The following is a 22879-nucleotide window of genomic DNA, read 5'->3' as shown; positions in this document are numbered from 1 at the left end:
CTTCTGCGAGCTCCAGGTGGACATCGGCCGGGACGCCGTACTCCTCCCTGAAAGCAGCTAGCGCGGCCGGAGTATCCACTAGGAAGCGGAATTTCCCCATTTGTGGCCGGCTTAGTATCCCGGCTGAGGGGTTTGGCACTGTGTAATTGGTTGCTGCTCGGTCCTGAGAGCCTCAGGAATGGCAGTGGTCCCCTTGGACTCTGCAGGAAAAGGATGGCAAGTGTGAGTGTGAGCGCGGTCGCGCAAAAGGGGCTGGACTTTAGCTCAGTCATTAAGAGTGCCAAACCACCTCGGTTATCTATTCTAACTAAGGAGCCCGGTCGCCCAAGCAGACCAGATGTTAGCCCGGTTGAGCGACCAAGTCCTTTTGTTATCTCGGTTTTTGCTGGGGTTGAGACAAACATGTTATTTGCTCGGTCAGATTGGTTTTTTGGATCAAAAGAAGACCAAGAGCCCAGTTCGCTCCAGTTCTTCAGTGTTCTTCAGGAAGATGAAGAACACCAAGAACAGTGGGAGGTTTGGGACGGATTCTATGGCCTATGCCCTAAGAGCTACGTTTTTGCGCCCTAATGTGTGTAATATGAAAGAAAATAGCAACTCAAGAGGGATTGAAGATCTTACCTGTGAAGGGCTGGAGCTGTTCTTCCAAGCACGAAGAATGGCAGTCGAGTATGAGAGGAGATGGCTTGAGCTCTGAATCGTCAGGTAGAAAAGAGGTAGTAGGAAGAAATGGCATAAGGGGGTCCTTGTAGATGTAAGCACGAGAGGCCGTCCAAATTCAAATTCTGGCAAAAATGGCGGGTTGGCTGCTCGATGACCAATGGCAGCCCGTCACGTGTCCCCATTTATGGAACGACAGGACTGAAGCGACGGGTTGAAGAGTCGAAGAGCCAACCGAGCTACTTCTGAAGAAGAGGACGTCAGCCGTGGCGTACAACCGGTCAAGTTTGCAGACAGTTATGTTTACTAGCCCAGTCTCCCTTTCTCATCTTGGAGACCGGAGGAATGTTATCTCGGTCGAAGTGAGTAATCCCAGTCACGCTTTCACGGACGGAATTAAGGGGCAATTGAGAGGGTGATTTATGATCTGGAGTTGGGCCGTGGTAATGGCCGAGCAGGTTGAGAGCCCAACGTTGCATGGGGCCGAGATGATTGACTATCCGCCAAGAGATGGGCTGCCAAAACTTGGGCCGGGCAGAACTTGGACCGAGTGTGTGTTGCCCCAGACCGTAAAGAAGCTGCTCGGTTGGACCGAGCTGTTCGATCAGGCGATGGCCGAAGCAAGACAAGCTGAGTGACCGGCGCCCGGAAAGGCGTGGTCAGCCGAGGTAACTGTTTGACTGGCAGAAAGGCCGGCCAGAGGAGGTGCCTCGGGCAAGGCTTTGTCGAGATGTCGCCTAGCCCGGTCCTTCTTGGACTTAGCCAGTGAAGTGCTTGGGTATGAAGCACGGCACGGCACGGTAACGGATAGGGCAGCTCGGCTGCCAAGCTCCAGCTGTGAAAGCAGGCAGTTGAGATTAGGTGATGTTCAGCAAGGTTTATGCTGACAGATGGGATAGCGGAGCCACGTGTCAGGGGATGACTGGGAGTAGATATGGGGCACAGAGGGTATATAAGCATGTCTGCGCCCCCCATACGCGACAGATGAACACTTTGTAAGGATTTTCTTACACTAAAACACCTCCCTCTCTCTCTCTCTATCCTAAGGTGTGTGCTAACTTGATCGTCGGAGGGTTTTTCCGGCCACACACCGCCGGGTAGCTCACCCTTATTGGCTCGCAGGTGATCGGACAGTGACGGAGCTCGGAAGAAAGGAGTACGGGCTTGCCGGAATATTTGCTCCCCGCACAGGTTCTAAGGGTCTATTCAATTTACGCGAAAAAGCATGCGACACATAAGAATGCGTAGACCCCGAATCAATCAGTACATAAGCATTCTGAGTACAAATAGAGAGAATACCTGACACAACGGTCTCAGTATTCTAGACGTCTCCCGGTACTGGGGCGAACACTCGGCCCTGCCTCATAGGCTCTTTCCCGGTAGCTTTGGGGTTCGATTTTGGTGTAACAGTTGATGCCGCTACGCTTGGTGTAGCTTTACTACTAGCTTGTGGAGCAGAGGGACAGTCTTTAACCATGTGGCCCACCTTGCCACACCTATAACAGGCTTCTGATATCTTGTAACAGACTCCCTTGTGATTTTTACCACACTCAGAACAGGGCGGTATTGTACGGTTTCCTTGACTAGACGTAGTCGTTGACCCCGTATTCTGTTTCTTGTTCGATGGACTATGCTTGCTTTTCTTAAACTTAAAACTCTGCATTTTACCCCGCCATTCAGGCAATGGCGTTTCAGTTTTCAGTGCTTCAATGTTTGATTCAGCCATCAAGGCTCTGTCAAGAACATTTACATAATTCGGTAGTTTCAGAACATTTATTCGGTCAAGAATTGCAACATTAAGGCCGCCTTCAAATTTTCTGGCCTTCTTATACTCAGTATCCACCATATGCGGTGCATATCTAGCAAGCTCGGTGAATTTCGTCTCATATTCAGCAACGGACATTGTGCCCTGTCTCAGTTGTTCAAACTCAGTTACTTTTCTGTCCCTAACATACTGAGGGAAGTACTTTTCAAATAAGGCTCCCTTGAATTGAGCCCAAGTCAGAACGGTATTTTCATCACAGATGAGCATCCACCACCTTCTAGCTTCTTCTTGCAATGTAAAGGTGGCTAACAGTACCTTGTGTGTTTCAGAGCACGGGAAAACTTCAAACAATTTTTCAGTCTCCAGAACCCATGCTTCAGCTTTCAACGGTTCTAGGCCTCCCTGAAAGGACGGCGGTTTCATTTTGCTGAACTTATGGGTCAGTGCAATTATGTCCCCATCATTAGCATTCATATTTTGTACATTCACATTCATATTTTGTTCCGGCCGTACCGGAGGAGGAGGAGGTAGGGGCTGTTGGTTCAGTTGTTGATCTAGTCTCGCAGTTATCAGTTCCATCATTTGCTCCAGTCTGGCCATTCTGGCCTCAGAGGATGAGGATTCAGTTTCATTTGCAGTGTTTGCGTTATCCATTTCACTATAAGCAGTTATAACAGTTTTAAACATAAGCAGTCATTTGTTTAACAGTTTAACACGTTAGCATATATTCAGTCATAACATAACTACACACTTATCATGCTCATGAGATGCCCTAATTACTTTTCTAGGACACCCTATAGCTCATTTGGACATGTGTGTGCAGTATAACTCGTGGTAAGTATCGCTCTGATACCACTCTGTCACGACCCAAACCCGGCCCTATGGGTTTAGCACCGTAACCGGCCAGTAATCCGAGATTACCGAAGGCCTGCTTAACAGTAGTACAGTAAAACAGAGTACAGGGCCTGGCGGAAGCCAATACAGTAATTAAACAATGCCCAATGAGCTGTGACAGTCTGTATGCAAAAGGACTTTCCAAACATATTTACATTCAGTGGAAAGGTATACACAATTTATATAATCATTCAGAATAGGGACCCAATCCCTATGTAACGGTACAGTAAACATTCAGTCTATACAATCCATTAGTTATTACAGAACAGCAAGACAGTACAGAAGGGGAAGTCCTAAAACAACCCTAAGCCTTAGCATGATAGGCTTGGAACCTCGCAGTGAGGCATGGTAGTTGGCTTGACAAAACTGGAATAACCCTGACGCCCCTAGCCGCGGTCTGGTGCCTGAACACCTACATATATATATGAGTAGTGAGCTAAAGCCCAGTGAATAACATAATGCATAAAGAGGTTAAGAATGAATGTCCTTACAGTATGAAAACAGTTCATTAAATCAGTATTTCAGTCATTCAGTCAGTACAGTCATATGTGGTACATCCATTAGCATAACAGTACAGTAAACAGTAGGTCTTAAAAGACCGAGCAGTAAATGATGGCCATCAGTCAGTAAACAGTAGTGGTTCCAACAAGGGAACCGACAGAGATCTCTGTAACAGTAACAGTAACAGTAGGTGCTAAGGATGCCACAATACAGTTCAGAACATAGGACATACATTCATTCAATTAACAGTATCAGTTCAGAAAGCAGTACAGTTCAGTTGTTTAGAAGATAATCATTTCGAACATATCTTTACACAGTTATTACTCACAGAGTTTGGGCTACAGTATGCTAGAGCGTGCCTCCTCAGTCGCCAACCCTACACAGTTAACAGATTGAACACACTAAGCTACATAGCTGGAAAAGATCATAACTTAATCCCTAATTTGCCTTGGTGTGTTCTACATCTATATCCTCAATAAGATGTCTTAAACTAGGCCTAAGAATGCCTAGAATGGGATGAGGATGTAAAGATGTACTTTTAAAAGCATTTTCAGATTGTTCAGAAAACAGAGGTCACGCTCGAGCGTAGGTCACTCCGCTCGAGCGGACATGCAGACAAAAGTACCCGCTCGAGCGGTAAATCCCCCGCTCGAGCGTACTGCAAAAGTACTGGATGGGTGAAATCTCTGCTCGACGCCCGCTCGAGCTTGAGACACATGACTCCGCTCGAGCGCCCAGTCCTCCGTTCGAGCGGATTGTAAAACAGTGCAGAGATGCTGGATGCTCGGATTCCACGCTCGAGCGTCACTTTCCCCGCTCGAGCGAGAGTGCAAAATCTGGAAAACCCAGATTGCACCTCCAAGCCAAAAACCAAGTTCAAAAGCATAATTTTCAATCCTCTTGGGCTAATTTCTAGAAAAACACTTGTAAACACATGGAATAACATGATTCAAAGCTCAATTGAGAAATCAAAGCCCAAGGGTGTTTAATTCAAACCCAATTTCAAACCATTTTTCAAGAACAATCCTTAAACATGACATGCATGATCTTCAAATAACTTTCAAGCTTCAAAACATGCTCTAATGAGCCAATTGATTCACAAACATGATGAAAACATGGCCTGCACTCAAAACATGGACATGCATGTGACGATTTGCCAAGAACTCAACTCAAAATCCAACAATACTAACATGCATGCATGGAATTATGCTCTATTTCAACATGCTAGAACTAATCCATGGCTCAATTCTCAACTTTGACAAGCTCAAACACATCAATAAAGGTTGATTTCTCTTACCCATGTCTTCAATTAGAGGCAAGGGAACTAGATTAGCAACCACACTTCAATTTCCTTCAAATTCTAAGCAATATTGAGATGAAATCAACTCCTCAAGTCTCTCTCTCTCTATCGACTAAGGCAAGGAGAATAACTGAGCAAATATGTTATGTGATCAAGTGTAATGAAGCTCACAATGAATCAAGTAGTGGCCACTAAGGCTAGTTTGGTAAATAAGGCCAACTTAAGCAATTGATCAATATTTAATCTAATTTAGTCATACTAGATCACATTTTAGATAAATACACCATAAAATCACATAAATTACAATGATCAAGACACACTAATCAATTTCGGATTCGGCCGCCGATAAGGCCTTTAATTAGCAGTTTAAACACTAAAACATGAACAGATAGTCAAACAATCAAACAGATAAATGCACAAGTAAACAGATACACTCAGTCAATTCAGTTCTAGATTTCAGTCAGTCAGTTCAGTATTTTAATCAGTTCAATTATCAGTCGTAATCAGTTCAGTTTGACGGTAATCAATGTTTATCGGTAAGCAACGGTGAGGGTTATTACACGAACACACACTAAGTTACGCACTAAGGAATCAATAACTTAGCCCCTTATCTAGACTTGGTGTGGTTCTATAACATTATCCTCATTAAGATGCCTTAAACTTGGCCTAGGAATGCCTAGGATGGAATGAGGATTCAAAAATGCACTTTAAAACACTTTTCAAATTTTTGCTGAAACAGGGGTCTCGCTCGAGCGTGGCTTTCTACGCTCGAGCGGACATGCAGACAAAGGAGTTCCGCTCGAGCGTGACTTCCCTTGCTCGAGCGGACTGTAAACTCATGAAAAAAGTACTAGATGCACGATTTTCACGCTCGACGGACGCTCGACCTCCGCTCGAGCGTGAGACTCAGATCCTCGCTCGAGCGTGAATTCTCTCGCTCGAGCGGACTGCAAAACATATGAACTTCTGGGCATATGCATTTCACGCTCGAGCGTGACTTCCTACGTTCGAGCGGAAGTGCATGTACTCAGAGTGTACGCTCGAGCGTGAAGTCCTCCGTTCGAGCGTGGATCCAAAATCTGAAATTTTCAGTTTGATCCCTAACCACAAAACTCAACTTTTGAAGCTTCAAACTCGATCCTTTTGGGCTAATTTTCTGAAAAACACTTGAAAACCCATAATACAACATGTTTCAAGGATCAATTTGTAAAATAAAGGTAAGTCAATTAAACACAAAGTCAAAGAAAACTTGAAGAACAATGCAAGAACATCACATGCAAGTGTTCTAATGGATTCCAATGTTCCAAAACATAACCAAATGCAAGTTTGAACTCCAAATCATGATGAATTCATGGACTACAACCCAAATGTAGACATGCATGTGGAAATTCTTATGAAAACAACCTCAAAATGCTAGAGTATGTGCATGCATGCATGGATTCGCTACTCAAATCAACTCTTAAATTAATTCTTGACATTAATCTCCAAATTTCCATGAATCATGCAAGAAACAACTTAAATACATAAACCAAAGGATGAATTCTCTACCTTAGGTCTTGAATTCAAAGTATACAAGCTCAATTTTGCAAAATCCCTTCAATTCCTTCTAACTCTCCAAGTTAATCTCTTGTTGAAACCAATTCTCCTATCTCACTCTCTCTCACGGTTTGCTTCAAAAAAATGGGTGAAGAATGGTGTGTCAAGTGTGTAAGTAATGGGGAATAAACAATAGTTCTTGAAGGGGTCCACTAAAGGGCAAAAATGTAATAACTCAAACTAATGAAATTTACCCTTATTTAATCTAATTTAATCATTCCAAATTGAATTTTAATTAAACCTACCATAAAATCACATAAATTCTAATTAGCATAAAACACTAATCAATTCCGGAATTGGTCGCCGATAAGACCTTCAATTCGCAATTCAAAGTTAAAACATGAACAGATCATTTGGTGACTAACAGATAGAAATGCAATTAAACAACATACTCATACATTCAGTTCAGAATTTCAGTCTGATCAGTTACTTATCATGCTTAACCAAAGATTAGCACTAATCAGAGGTTAGGGTTGTCACAGACACAAAGCGGGGGTTTCGGTCAGACACGATCGAAACTGGGATACAATGCAAACGAATAATTTCCTTGATGTATAAAGTGGCAAACTTATTAAGGGAGTATATAATGTTGATTGTTAGAAAATGCGCCGACTTCGTCAGTCGATCTACTATAAGCCATATTGCATCATTCTTCGAAAATGACTGTGGTAGCTCGACCACGAAGTCCATAGTAATGTGCTCCCATTTTCATTCAGGAATAGAGAGTGGTTGCAGTAGCCTTGTAGGTCTCTAATGTTTTGCTTTAACACGCTGACAATGCAGACATTTGGAGACATGGCTTGCTATGTCTCTTTTCATTCCTTTCCACCAGTAGTGTTCCTTCAGATCATGGTACATCTTTGTGTTGTCAGGGTGGACTGCAAATCTCGAGTTATGAGTTTCTACCACTATCTTATTCTCGAGTTCCGGGATGTTGGGTATGCAAATTGGATTTTGAAATTTCAGTATCCCATTGCTTTTAGTGAAATTAGGATCAGGCGTATTCCTTTGTTCCTCGTACTTTTTCTTCTAAAATTTATCTTCCTATTGGCGCGCTTTAATTTCTTCAATTAATGTAGGTTCCACGATTATGTTGGCGAGTAGTCCATTGATCTTGCGGGAAATGAGAGTACATGCTAAACCTCTAGTCGTCTTTCGGCTCAGTGCGTCTGCCACCACGTTAGTTGTGCCTGGATGGTGATGGATCTCTACATCATAATCTTTCATAAATTCTAGCCACCGCCGTTGCCTCATATTCAATTCCTTCTCTATGAATAGATATTTAAGACTCTTGTGATAAATGTAAATCTCACAGGTTGCACTGTAGAGATAATGACGCTAGATTTTGAGGGCAAAGATTACCGCAGCCAATTCCAAATCATAAGTCGGGTAGTTCATTTCGTGAGTCTTTAATTGTCGCGACGCATAAGCAATGACTTTTCCGTTTTGCATAAGAATGTAACCCAAACCATTGTATGAGGCATCACTATAGATTACGAACCCATCTGCTCCTGTAAGGAGTGCTAGTATAGGAGCCGACACAAGTCGACTTTTAAATTCTTGAAAGCAACGCTTCTGTTTGTCAGTCCATTCAGAGGGTGTGTTCTTCTGAGTTAACTGGGGCAAGGGTGATGCTATCTTTGAGAAATCTTGCACGAAGCATCGATAATAGCTAGTTAGATCGAAGAAACTTTAGATTTCTAACACATTAGTAGGTCGTGGCCAGTCCACGATGGCTGCAACTTTTTGGCGATCAACCGAGATGCTATTTTTGTTAATGACGTGACCGAGAAAGTGTGCACTAGTGATCTAGAATTCGCATTTCTTCAACTTGGCATAAAGTTTATGATCACGTAGTGTTTGTAGAACCATTCGTAAGTGCTGCTCATGGACCTCTGGTAACTTGGAGTATATGAGGATGTGGTCAATGAAGACGATGACGAACTCATCAAGATAGGGTCTGAACACTCAGTTCATGAGGTCCATGAAGGCTGCTGGGGCATTTGTGACGTCAAAAGGCATGACAAGAAACTCGTAGTGCCCGTAACGGGTTCTCAAGGCAGTCTTTTCGATATTTTCCGTTTTGACTTTTAGTTGATGGTAGCCAGAACGCAAGTCAATTTTGGAGAATATTTGGGCACCTTGAAGTTGATCAAACAAGTCATCGATTCGTGGCAGAAGGTATCGGTTCTTGACGGTGACCTTGTTCAGCTCCTGGTAATCGATGTATAATCTCATCGTGCCATCCTTTTTCTTCACGAACAATCCTGGAGCTCCCCAGGGTGAGGTACTAGGTCGAATGAAACCTTTATTTAGTAGTTCTAGGAGTTGAGTCTTCAGCTCTTTCAATTTTGTCATCGACATGCGATAAGGAGCTTTTAATATTAGTTGTGTGCTAGGTTGGGTTTCAATAGTGAATTCGATTTCCCAATCAATCGGGATACCGGGTAGATCTTCAAGAAAAACATCCAGGAATTCTCGAACCACAGAGATTGCATCAACGGTGGGGGCCTCTTTTTGTGTATCGATAACATAACAGATATAACTACAACAATCCTTTCTTAGAAGTCGTTGGGCTGTCATAGAGGATATAATGCAAGGAGGGTTGGAAACTCCAGTCCCTTCAAAGACAAACTCGGGTTGGTTTGGTAACCTGAGGGAGACCTTTTGGGCTTTACAATCAATAGAGGCGTGATTGGCAGCCAGCTAATCCATACCTAAAATCACATCAAAGTTTCCAATGCGGAGGGGAGTCAATTCTACATATAAGGTTTTGCGTTTTAAGGATATAGTACATGATCAAAAGGAAAAGACACAGACAATATATATCCTAATGGTTCGGGTGTTGATGCCAACTTAGCAGCAAAGTGTGGTGTAACAAAAGAATAAGTTAACCTAGAGTCAACGAGGACATGAGCTAAATGACCACAGACTGAAAATGTACCTAACACAACGCTTTCGGTAACTTCTGGTTTTCCAAGTACCAAGGCGAAAGCCCATCCTTAGCGTTTTTGGTCCTTCCTCTCTCCTCCAGGTCCTGTGGGTTTTTTGACTGGGTCAGAGGGGTTGGCTGTAGGATTAGTCAGCTTTGGACAATCCCTCAGCAAATGGCTAACTTGACCGCATTTAAAACATGCTCCCGTGTCTCGATGGCATTGTCCCTAATGAGCCTTTCCACAAGTGGGACAAATTGGAATAGTGCCACTTCGGGGGTTGGTAGGGCCTTGATGGCCTGAATTGGTTGTGCCCGTATTCACCTTTTTAGAAAGCACAGCACCGGATCTTCTGTTGTCTCTTTCCCAAAATCGCTTCTTTTGGCTTGGTTCCTTGGAACGCGAGGCTTTAATCCCTTTTCTACAATGCACGCTCGGTCTACCACTTCTGCATAGGTTGGCAGTTTTAAGACCTCGAGCCTATCTTTAAATTCAGCATCCAATCCTGCTTCGAATTTTCTTACTTTTCGAGTTTCAGTGGAGATAACGTATGTTGCAAACCGAGCAAGTTAAATGAACTTGCTCTCGTATTCGACCAGTGTCATGGTTCCTTGCTTTAGATGTATGAATTCTGATACCTTCTGTTCCCGCAATGAATCTGGGAAGTATTTTTCGTAGAATACTTCCAAGAATCTTGTCCAAGTCGCAATTTCTTCTTTCTCCAGAATGAGAAGTCACCATTCCTGTGCATTGTCTTTGAAAGTGAAAGTGGCGAAAGTTACCTTCTATCTTTTGGTGCAGGGTAGGGCGCGAAAAATATTTTCCATGTCTTTAACCCAAGCGTTTGCTACCATTGGGTCTGGGCCACCGATAAATGTGGTGGGTTTCAGATCCTGGAACTGTTTTATGGTAATCGGCTCTTCTCGCCGTTCCGGCATCCCATTGTTGATGTTAGTTTGCAAGGCTTGCAAAAAGTTAGTAACCACTCTTTCCATTGATTCAGTGCCACTGACTGATGACTCTTTTCCGTTACCATTATTGGCCATTCTACAAAGTAATAAACGAAACATTACATTTACAATGCAGCATATATATAAGCATGTGTAGCGCAATCTATATCTATATAAAATGCCAACTTTACATTTTTTACAATTAATATTACATCTTTGTTTCAAAAGTCAGAATATGTTAGTGTTTCATTCATGTGGTAAACAAAAACAAAAAGACAACAAAAAGGGATCAGAACACATCATGGTCAGCATACAAAAAGGTTTTCTTCTACCAAATCTAGAGTGGTGGGTCAAATGAGCCAAACAACCATGGAAAATAGTGTTGCATAAAAAGCTCAAATTTCCATCTTAACTGGACTACACCAAAACACATCCATGCTACCTGGACTATGAAAATAGGGACGGACTGTATGTATCCCAAAAATGCTTGATCGACAATCCAGCCGGGTGTCTCGACATATGACAAGTCATTATTAAAGTCAACATTTTGAATATTAATTATCTCTAACGGGTTAAGGACAGTGGTGAAAATATAGTACTCGGGGTACACGTTCCTCCTTCTAGCCACAAAATCTGGGGGTAGAGGGCCTATGATATAGTACAGGTGGTCATGTCCCGGGGCAACACCAAGGACATGAGTGGGTCCTAGAAAACGTCCGCGTGTATAGGCACGGCTTTGCCTCCATAGTAAATGTGGACCATCGGTAGAATCAGCATGTATATAGATTGGCCGATCCATCAATTGGGCAAGGCCTGGATGCAGTCCTCTAATTATATTCTCTAAATCTCCCCAACCCTCAAGTGAGGCGGGGGTGGGGTGCTCGGCTAAAATCTCATCTAAATTAATGGCCCGAGCTCATCCCAAGATGCATCATCAAGGTTAATCTCTGACATTCCTAAATCACCATAATAAATATGAGATTTTACACAAAAAGACTAACGTTGCAGGTAAATATTTATTATTTTTTTATTTTATTTTATTATGTTTATTTAGCTATATAATTTTTTTTATAGATTTATTTATAACTTTTCGAACTTCCTAATCAAATTAAAATAGCATTTTTTTTTAACCATTGCTCTGATACCACCTTTGTCATTACCCAACCCCAGGGGCTTAGGATTGGAATCGCAACTTACTAACTTATTTTATTCGTATCAGATTAAACTGCACAAAGGGAAATAAAAATAATTAAACAAGAAATTACTTCATTTTACTATTTTAATAAGAGAAAATACACCTAGAGGGCTTTTATTATTTTATTATTCAGTGATCGGTCCCGAGTAGAAACAAAAGAGAGAGAAAAAAATATTTAAAAAAAAAAAGAAAAGAAAAACAAAATAGTGGTTCAACATCAATCCTCGTGCGGGTTCCATTACGTGAGGTTAAGGGCTTCCCCTACATCTTGCCACCTGAAAGGGTAACAGCTATAAGCACACAGCAGAGTGAGAAATATTATGCTAAGAGTATAGGGAATACGAAATAACCATGGATGGTTAGTTAGGCCAAAAATATTTACATAACTCAATTTGGTGAATAAATCATTTAAGTGGCAGAAACTGAAATACAGAAATTATATAAATAAATAACCATAACTACGGTACAGAATAGAACAGAACAGATGTCACAAAAGTGACAGTCAGCACAGAGGTCAATAAATCCATGACAAACAGAAGACCACAAAGTGGCCAAACAGAGACCAATGGTTATTTAAGTCCCCCAAGGTGTGGGATTCCCGTGGTGGTACTTAAAAACATAATTGTTTATAGGGTCATTGTCAAATATTCTTTAAAATTTAAACTAACATATCCATGGGTTTCATTTTAACAAATAGAGTTCAGAAATTAATCCACGTAAGTGAAATATTAATATAATTTATAAAAAGTAACTTGTATTAATATAACTCATAAAATATAACTTGTATAAAATAAATTATGGTAAGTCAAAACAAACGTAAAATATATTATGCTATCTCAAGGTATAATATAACTCACCTTAATATTGACCCTTAGCCTTACTCCACTATCGCAACCTTCCTACTATGAGTTCCTACTTCCAGCAACTTACGTGTCTCTCCCTCTCTCTATTTTTTTCCTTTTCTTTCCACAGAGTTTGATTAACTCCTTCCTATTTATAGGGAGGTAAAAGCCTCCTGAGTCTAACACGTGGCAGCTCAAATCCCTTCCTAGATTTGATCATAAATCACATGGATTTATACTTATCTTAATAAATATTTAAGATAATTACACTTTGGCTCAATTTTCTAATATAACTATATAAATAAATTAATCCCTAATTAAATTACACTCTATCGTATACCATCAAAAAATTAATTATTTATTTTACTACCACACCCGTTATTATTATTATTATTATTATTATTATTATTATTATTATTATTATTATTATTATTATTTATTTACTCTTACTTTTATATTTATTTATTTATTTACTATCTTTAACTTTAATTTGGTCCAACTAGTATTATAATTCCATATTTTTGTTAATTTGGCCCCAAATAATAATCCATAATTAATTCCGTATTTGATAATCTAATGCCAAATTAGATTATGTATTTATTATTATTTATTTAATAATATATTATCACATACCCTCACAATTATATATAACTATAAATATTTATGTGATATTTAATTAAACGTTCAGGGTGTCACAGCTGCTACAGGAGAATGGGCATGCACTCCTAGCTCAAGGGTAATGTCTCACACTGATGAGACTCCGGAGGAATTTCATACCCCACATGATGCTAAATTTCATGATAATGCTGATTTGGAAGTGGTTTATCCTTTCGAGTTAAACAAAAAATGGTCGTCAAACACTGATGGTTCATCAACCAAGAGCATGACAAAGAAGAAATTTACTAGTGCAGCTCTACTTAACAAGACACTTGATCGTATAGTTAATGTAGTTGAGTCATCTTTAGCAAATTCAACACTGACCTCATCAAAATATTCTTTAATTGCAGAATGTTTTGCGAAGTTGGAAAGCATCCCTGGTGTGTCCTCGGATGATGAGCTGTATGTATGGGCTGCCAGATTGTTCTTACGAGACAAGCATCGTGAGTGCTTCCTGACTCTTTCTACGAATATAGTTCGGTTGAGGGTTCTAAAGTTGGAGATTGAGATGGAGAAGACCACCATAGGTTATCGCGGCTAATTGTTTTTTAAATGGACTATTGTATTGAACTCATTATTTTTTTTCTTTTATTAATATTTTGTTGGACTTTGATTAATATTGACTATATTGGACTTTTATTATTAATATTTGGGTAGGTGGCATTTTCTCAGTTAAATGGTAGGTGAATGGTTGACTTGAATGTTAGTTGAATGGTTAAATGTTAGTTAAATGGTTGAATGGTTGATTTCAATTTTGAATATGAATGATAGGTGAATGGTAAAGACTTTTATATATATATGTAGATGTTTTCCAGCTGGTGTTATTTTAAGAAAGGTTGAATTGCCTTATGTTTGTCGTGTTGTATTTATTTTTTGTGCTGAATGTCCATATGTTGCTATGTTGAATTTCCATTTGTTGCTATTGTTGTGCTGAATTTGGAGGTCATTCTGGTTCCACCATTCAATCTGTTGCTGCTGTATTGTTGTGTTCATTGAAGGAAAAATTTTAGGAAGTTAAATTTGCATGTTGTTGTTGGTTCTAATTTATACATTGCTGTGTTTTAATTTTCTGTTGCTAACAAGTCTCATAATCATCTTCATAATGATCATTTTTCTTGTTGTTTTTAAAAAAAGAGTGAGGTCAGATTTTCATTAGTGCATTATGTTTGGTAAACAAACAACAAATGTGAGAAAGTATTTTTAGAAAAAATGCTTCATGCATGATGAATCTTTAAAAAATATACATTTATTTTTTAAGAAATACTTTAAGAAGTTTTTTTTTTTTTTTTTGGCAGAAAATAAAATGATGTGAAACAATAGGTAGGGGTGATTAAACTTATCAGTGTTTTTATTTTCGAAAACAAAAAGAAAACATCGAAAATAAAGATGATAGGAGTTAATTCATAATCACAATTCTTCTCTCTCTTTATTAATTTGATGGGTGGAATGGAGTATCTTCAGATGACCTTTTTAAGTTAATTATAAATTGGATGGTGTGTATCAAAACTTAGTGAGGCCTTTTGTGGTTCCACATTTGGATAATAAAGAAAAAAAACCTAATTTTCCATTTATACATTTTGAGCCAAATTGAACGAAATAACTTAATTAAAATTGGAGTAAAATTGTATGAATTAAATTGTTAAAATTGAAAATGAAATTTGAGTTAAACTATAAAAATAAAAGTTTAATTTATTCTTTAAAAATTTGATGTTTCTTAATTTTGCGTGAAGTCATGATAATTTATAATGCTTAATTTGGACTAAAAGTAACGAAGCTTTTAAATGGGTAGGTATTTTGGAGATGAGTAACAGTGATGACGAATGGAATAATGATCACCATGATGAAGTTACTGAAGATGAAGACAGCACATTGCAAACCTAACAACATAATGATATGCTCTTAGCTACGGCGACAACAGTTGCAGTGACATATGCGACAAATTATTTGATAAAAGAACCATGTAGGACATCTAGTTTAACAGGGGAAAGTGGATGGTAGAATTACAAGAAAGGAATCGGACAAGAATATTTGAAAATTTTTGAATGAAAAGAGAGGTATTTTATCAATTGTGTGATTTGTTACAGACAAAGTATGGCCTTGAAACTGGACGAAAAGTCTTGGTTCAGGAGAAGGTTGTAATATTTTTGTATATTGTTGGCGGTGACATTCGAAACAGAAATGCCCAAGAAAGATTTCAACATTACGGCGAGACTATTTCAAAATACTTCAAGAAGGTGTTAAAAGCTGTTACAATGATGTCTATTGATTGGGTAAGGCCCCAATCGAGAAATGGTGTGCATCCATATATTCGAAGCAAGCGCAAATATTAACCTCATTTCAAGGTAAAAAAATAATTACAAGTGAAACTTGGGTGTTACATATAATAATGTTGGTTGGATATTTCTAATAATCTGTGACTAAAAATAATTTTATGAACTATTTTGTAATAGGATTGTATTAGAGCAATTGACGGAACACACATCAAAGCATATATATCTCCAGATAAGCAACCTCGTTTAATAGGTAGAAAGGGGTATGCAACTCAAAACATAATGGCCACATGTGACTTTGATATGTGTTTCACATTTTGCTTACCTGGATGTGAAAGAAGTGCACACGATACTCGGATCTTCTTGGATACAATTAGGAATCCTAGTTATAATTTTCCAAAACCACAAGGAGGTAACTGTTTTATATTTGATTGCTACAGTAGATTCACACTCACATCTCTATATTTATTTTTACATTTATAATTGCTTATTTTAATTTCATTTTGGAATTTTAAATTCATTTTGGAATTTTAAAATAGATGTGTCTTACTTGGTGGATATTGGATATCCAAACATGAAAGGATATCTTGTACCTTACAAAGGAGAGAGATACCATCTAGCTCAATTTGAACATGGTCAACCCCTTCAAAATGCACAAGAAAAATTCAACCAAACACATTCATCACTTAGAAGTGTAATAGAAAGAACGTTTGGGGTTTGGAAAGCAAGATGCCCGATGATAAAGGATATCCCACCAAACTACAACTGGGCGACCCAAGTCAAACTTGTTTGTGCAACAATGGCAATTCATAATTTTATCCGACGAAGTGAGTTCCGCGACATTGCATTTGACTCTTATAATAGATTCACAGATTATGTGTCTAATGAAGAGGAAGGATTTTCGTCTCAACAAACACGCCATAGAAATAATGTTGATTGCGATGACAACGAGATAGAAGTAAGGAGACATAATATTTGTATGTCAATTTGCAGACGAAATTAGGAGATCTTCAAATATATAGGAAGTTTTTTTTATTGCCTTAATAATAATTTATTATATTTTTATTGCAATGACATTTTTTTGTTTCCTTGTCAACTCAATATTATTAAAAAAAATTAAAAATAAAAAAAAAATAAAAAATTTTGAGGTAATGAAATGTACCAAATTAGGTACTAATTAATCAACTTCCATTAATGAAATAACTTTTCAAAATTTAAAGAGAAGAAAATGACAAAATTACAATTTTCTGTTCATAAGGGCAAAAATGATAATCACACAGCAAAAAACTATTTTACAACTTATTTACCAAACACTACTCTGCTGTTTAAATCTATAATCCCACAGTTACACCAAACAAGTTACAAGCTTATGCTCATAACTATAAGTTATAATCTGTTAAATTATAATTTATAATCACTTTTCTATATTTTTACCAAACGGGGCCATTGTGGATGATGAATTTCCACTTCAAATGTTATGGAAAGTTCAACAGAGACAGACATTCAAATTTAAGGATTTTTTTTTTTTTTTTTTTGGTTAGAAACTATTTGGCATAAATTATTAGAGATTGTTTGAGGTGGATTAAAAAAGTATATTTATTTATCTTTTTATTTATTTTAGATGATATTATCTTTTTATTTTTTTTGTGTATATCTTTTCATAAAAAATTAAAAGGTATATTTATTTAGATCATCTCTTAAGTGCAATTATTTAAATAAGTACATTTATTTACGTTATATCATTTCTATATATATTTTTTTTTTTATAAAAAATCAAAACATAAATCATCCCAAACAAGAAAGATGTATTTTGGATAAATGACAATGCATTTAAAAGTACTTGCATCTTTATTCTCTGCTTTCAAAAGTGTTTGCATTGATCTATAAAAGGCAATTTATAAAACAATAATGCTAGGTAACTCAAAATTTTGTGGTTTAAATGACTCAAATTTTTTAAAATGATGTCGTTTTGAGTGTAAATGAGTGTAAAACGACGTCGTTTTGAATGATTTAAGCCATTTGAATCACAAAATTTTGAATTACCAAACATTTTCCTTTATAAAATTTAGATATTTTTTATTTTTTTATTTTTTATATATAAATATAATGAAGACAGTGTGCGACGACAAGAACCGCTGTCATCATTCATCAATACATCATATATGCCCCACCACACATCGAGGTTATACGTTTGGCAAAAGTTACTTTGACTGTTTTATTTTTTTAAAAAAAATAAAATAAGTTAAAAATTTAGGTCTAGTTTGACATAATACAAAAAATTTAAAAAGTCAAAAAATTATTATCCTATTTAAGTCACATCATCTCATTTAAATCGCATCATCTCTCTACCATATCATTTCAAATATAACTCATATTTCACTTTTTTTCGTAAAAAGTTAAAAAGTACACTTATTTAGATAATTTCAAACAACCCCTTAATAAGATAAAATGTTATATCTAAATCGTAATTATTTTATTTTTTTTCTCACAAAAGTAAAAAAAAATCATCCAAAACGAGACTTTTAACCTTAAGCTAAAATAACTAAAAAGTTAAAAAAAATAACTCACATCACAAACGAATGCTAAGACCACACATTAATTTTTTTTTTCTCCCATCCAAAATCTAAGCTAGAAGGTGAAAAAAATATTTATTAAAAAAATTATGTTGATTTAATAATTATAATTTTTTATTTTATTATATTTATTTTACAAAATAAATAATTTATTTCATCGTATTTATCCATTGATATAATCTATTATTCTTCCTTTATTATTCTTTCAACGCACAATTAGGAATGGCAACGGGGCGGGGCCGGGGATCACACTCCCCGTCCCCGATCCCCAATGGTAAAAATCTCCCTGTCCCCGATCCCTGACGAGGACCCTATTGCCGTACCCGTCCCCGCCCCTTAACGGGGATTGGGTTTCCCCGACCCCGCAATTTGCCCGGCCAAAAAAAAAATCAATTTCATCTCATCATCATCAACATCAACAACAACAACTACTAGATCGGTAGAAAATTGAATCTGTTTTTAGTAATTCTCATCATCATTATCATCATCATCATAGATCTGTAGAAAATTTAAAACCAGAACAAAAAAATTATGTTTCAACAACGAAAGACATTACTATTAAAGGAACTGTTGGTGCACAGAAAGAAGAAAAAGCAAAGGACTACTCGCAATTTGCAAAAGTAAAGCAAATCGCAGATGTGTGTAAAGTAAATAAGGGCCATTCTACTCCTAAAGTCCTATCATGAATATATATATATATATATATAACAAGTGAAATTTATATCATCACTCAAAATGCCTTTACATCAAGATATGCAAATACTTTTCACATTGACTACAAATATTTCAGTGTGAATCTGCTATTAAATCCTCATCAAAATGTAGTTCAGATTGTACAAGAACACAAGAATCCTTGCAACATTAACGCGGCAGCAGCAGCAAATCTGTTTCATCGCTACTTAGATCTGGGGTAGAGGGAGAAGAACGAGAGAGAGAGAGAAAGAGAGAGGTGGTGCTTCGATCGGCGACAGTGGGAATCGGAGATAGGTGGGGAGAGAGGGAAGGAGTAGAGGACGGCAAGGAAGGAAGAAACAGATGAGAGACCGCAGTGTAAACTGTGTGTGAGGTAGGGTTTGGTTTATTATATATATATATATATAAAGAGTATAAAAGTAATTTTACTTCGGAAAAATTCAGGGCCGGGCCAAGGCTTGAACACTGATCACCGTCCCCGGTTCGAAATAGATCGGAAATTGATTTTTAAATACCGTCTTCTTCCTGTCGGAGATATTTTTTGGAGAAAAATCACTCAAATCGGGATTGAGATTGGAGATTCCCGTCGGATCGATTTCAAATTGCCCTCCCTACGCACGATATTGTTAGATGATGCAGATAAATCTCGAGTGAGTGCTGGCAAGAAATTATGTGCCCATAAAAGTTTCAATAATGCTTGAGACCACTAAAAGTGGTGCTCTAAAAGCACCACTAGTGATGTGGCAATAGACGGGGCCTACAGTTTTTTTTTTTTTTTTTTTAAATGCTTGCCAACTCATTAGTGATATTTTAGAGCACTACTTTTAGTGGGATATATCGTTACCCTAAAAGCTTTTAATATGGGAATTATTTATTTATTTATTTATTTTCGAGATATAAAATTGGTAGTTTGGCCTTTGGAGCAACCACTTTTAGGTGATGGCAACTGCTAACTTGCGCCAAGAGGTCCTTCCCTATGGCTATGTAGAGCTTAAGTGCAACTTTAAGGCTCGTTGACAATTGTATAATTTAGTTAAAAAATTAAAAAATTATTATAAATTATTGCACTTTTTTTTTTCTGTATATCACCTTATAAAAAATTTAAAAAATATTAAAATAACTTATTCTTAAACGAAACCTTGTTAGGGTATAAAAATTCAAAATTTTTAAATAGATTCTCATTTCATAAAAATTGATCTTTCAGATTATGATATGAAACTATATTTCTTTTGCTAGCCTGAGTTTTAGCTAAAAGAGTTCATTTGGTATCAAAGAAAAATATTATATGAGTCTTGAGATTAGAGGATCTAGGGTGACTGCAGTGCAAGGATGCACAACATTTACTGTTGTGCAGTTAAATAGATTCATTTTAAGACTTATTTCGATAATTTAAATTGTTCACATTTTAGAATATATCAAGTTAAACATATTGCTGTAAAAAAATCAAATTAATTGGATATCGTTTGCCCTTAACAATTGTGATTTAAAGTATTAAAATGAATACAAATGTGAGTGAATGAAAGGGTAAACGATATCTGATTAACTTGATTTTTTATAGGTATGTTCGACGTGATGTATTCTAAAATGTGAACAATTCGAATTATTAAAATGAGCCTCGAAATGGGCCTATTTGGTTATACAATAGTGACTGCTATGCACCCCGCACAGCAGCCATCTCAAATCCGAGATTAGATATATCTGTTGGAGTATGTGTGAAGGTAAAATCTTATATCGGATAACGAGCAGAAGAGATGAGTGTTAATATATATTAAATGAGCTCTCAATTTATAAATTTAAGTTTTTAAGTGAGTATAAGTTATAAATAATATATATTGGATCTTAATATGACATTATAAAATTAGCTCATAGCATAGTGAAATGATACAACCTTATATTGGAACAAAATAAATTTGGCCTAAACCACGTAAGCATCCTTCCATAATGAGTCAATTTTTAAGAGTGAAATTCCAATCGGATTCGCATCCTATTAGATACTCTTTTTTGTTATTATTGTATTGTTCCTTGTGTAAATGGCCATGAGCTAACCTTTGTAGCTGCAATGATTTACCACAATATTAATTATATTACAAATTCAAAAAATTATTCAGAAAAGATAATTAATGGTCTATATTTTATTGTGGGTACAATTTACATCTTATTAATTTTAAATTTACATTACACATATATTTTGAAGATAAAATTTAAAATAAGTTTTTATAATTCATAACATTTTTGTTTACTATAATAAATTCCACAAACAAATCAATGGCTAGATGAGTGAGAGAGAGAGAGAGAGAGAGAGAGAGAGAGAGAGAGAGAGAGAGAGAGAGAGAGAGAGAGAGAGAGGTGTTTGGTAGTGCAACTAATTTCTGGTTGAGAGATAGGTGTGGCTAAAAGTTCAGGGGGCATCATAATATCCACTCGTAGTAGTTGTGGTTGGTTCTGTTATTTCAAATTCATGATGTATAAAGCTCTACAGTATATATAGATGTATCTCATGATTGATATTTGCTTTCTATGTTGTCTTCATGTTGTCAATTCTTGAGAAAACAAACAACAACAAATAAAGGACTTGTCACATTCTAATATCATTTAGTGGTTGGTAAAATCTCATTTAATCTTGGGTTACAATATATCACTTTCAAATCCTAAATTCAAATAAACAAAAAGAATATGTGACTCTGCACATTAAAAAGGATGTATATGGTGAAAATTTTATATAGTCCAGACACTCAATTATCAAAAAAAAAAATAATAATAATGGTGAAAGATTTGTAATCCGATAGCATAATTTAACTGATTGAGTCTCAAATTTCACTCCAAGTAAAATTAAGCTGTTCAAAGACCTTTTTAACTCCTTTCTATTTTTTTTTCATATCTCCATATCTTAAGAATAGATTATACATATATCGATATTTTTTATCCTAAAAAAATGTATATGTAATACATTTAAAAATTTCACTTATAATAGTCTAAAACTGTCACCAATTTATATTATAATCAAAGATCAAATTAATTCACATCAATTCCTACAATCACCACAAAACTTTATAATTAAGCTTCCCGTTTTGTAATTAAGCGTCCCAAATAACCGAGAGAATATTTGATAATTTTAGAGTAATACGTCACACGCTCTGCTCAAATTACAATTTTAGCGATAATTTTTTTGTGACAGGCATAATTGTCCTTAACAAAAGGTTTTTGTAAATAATGTCAAATCATTGGCAACACACAAAATGTTTTGAATATACCTTATATTCTACCAAGATGAATACTGTATTATCAGTGTCGAATTTTGTGCACATTTTGTGTGAAAACTTTTGTATTTGTAACATTATTGTCATTTATTCCATATATACCCTTGGGATGTGGTCCAATAAAAATTTGAACAATCTCAGTCATCATCATATATAACAGTCATTTATTCCTTAATAAGACCTGGATCTCACCCACATGCCACACCACAGCGGTTTCAAATTGCAAGAACCTTTTATGAGAGAGAGAGAGAGAGTCTACAACCAAAGAGAGCTAAACTACCCATTAAAGGACGATTTGTCATGAAAGCTAGAAAAGCATCACGTGATCATGTTCTATACCAATCGCAATTCACTATATCTTTTTATATTTTTCAATAACTTTGATACAAATTTATAAATTTTATCATTTTCATAAATTACAATATTGTTGAGATATCACATAATGGTATCCCAAAACCAACCAATAACTTTCAGATCCCAAGACCGACCAATAACTTCTCTGAAAGCTATGCCCATAAAATCCAGTAAGGCCATGTTTGTTTGGGTGGACATGAGTTTGGGATTGGACTAATAGTCCAATAAAATTATTAATCCGATGTTTGGTTAAACAATTAAAGTACGGATTAATTATTTTAAACTTGACTATTAGTTAAGATATGATACATAATCCAACGGATTGGTATTCCTAGAACTATTAGTCATGAGAATACTAATCTAGTCCGTCCAAACAAACATGACCTAAGAGTAAAGATCAAGCCAAGCACAATAATATATATGCTTATGATGAATTTCA

At 36.7% G+C, this 22879-nt stretch overlaps 1 protein-coding gene across 1 annotated transcript in view; it reads left to right on the top strand.

The window, feature by feature from the left end:
• LOC114294459 (L10-interacting MYB domain-containing protein) overlaps window positions 1-14045 on the top strand; it is a 62132-nt gene extending 48087 nt beyond the window's left edge. Inside the window, exon 4 of the mRNA XM_082882023.1 lies at window positions 13644-14045. Within this exon, the coding sequence (XP_082738149.1) occupies window positions 13644-13751 (108 nt within the window). The 3' untranslated portion in view covers window positions 13752-14045. The remainder of the gene's footprint in view (window positions 1-13643) is intronic.
• The last annotated feature ends 8834 nt before the right edge of the window (window positions 14046-22879 follow it).

The sequence above is a fragment of the Camellia sinensis genome, chromosome 8, assembly GCF_055761805.1.
Source record: "Camellia sinensis isolate YWXY chromosome 8, ASM5576180v1, whole genome shotgun sequence".
NCBI classification, from domain to species: domain Eukaryota; kingdom Viridiplantae; phylum Streptophyta; class Magnoliopsida; order Ericales; family Theaceae; genus Camellia; species Camellia sinensis.
This window is presented reverse-complemented; position numbering and strand designations above follow the sequence as displayed.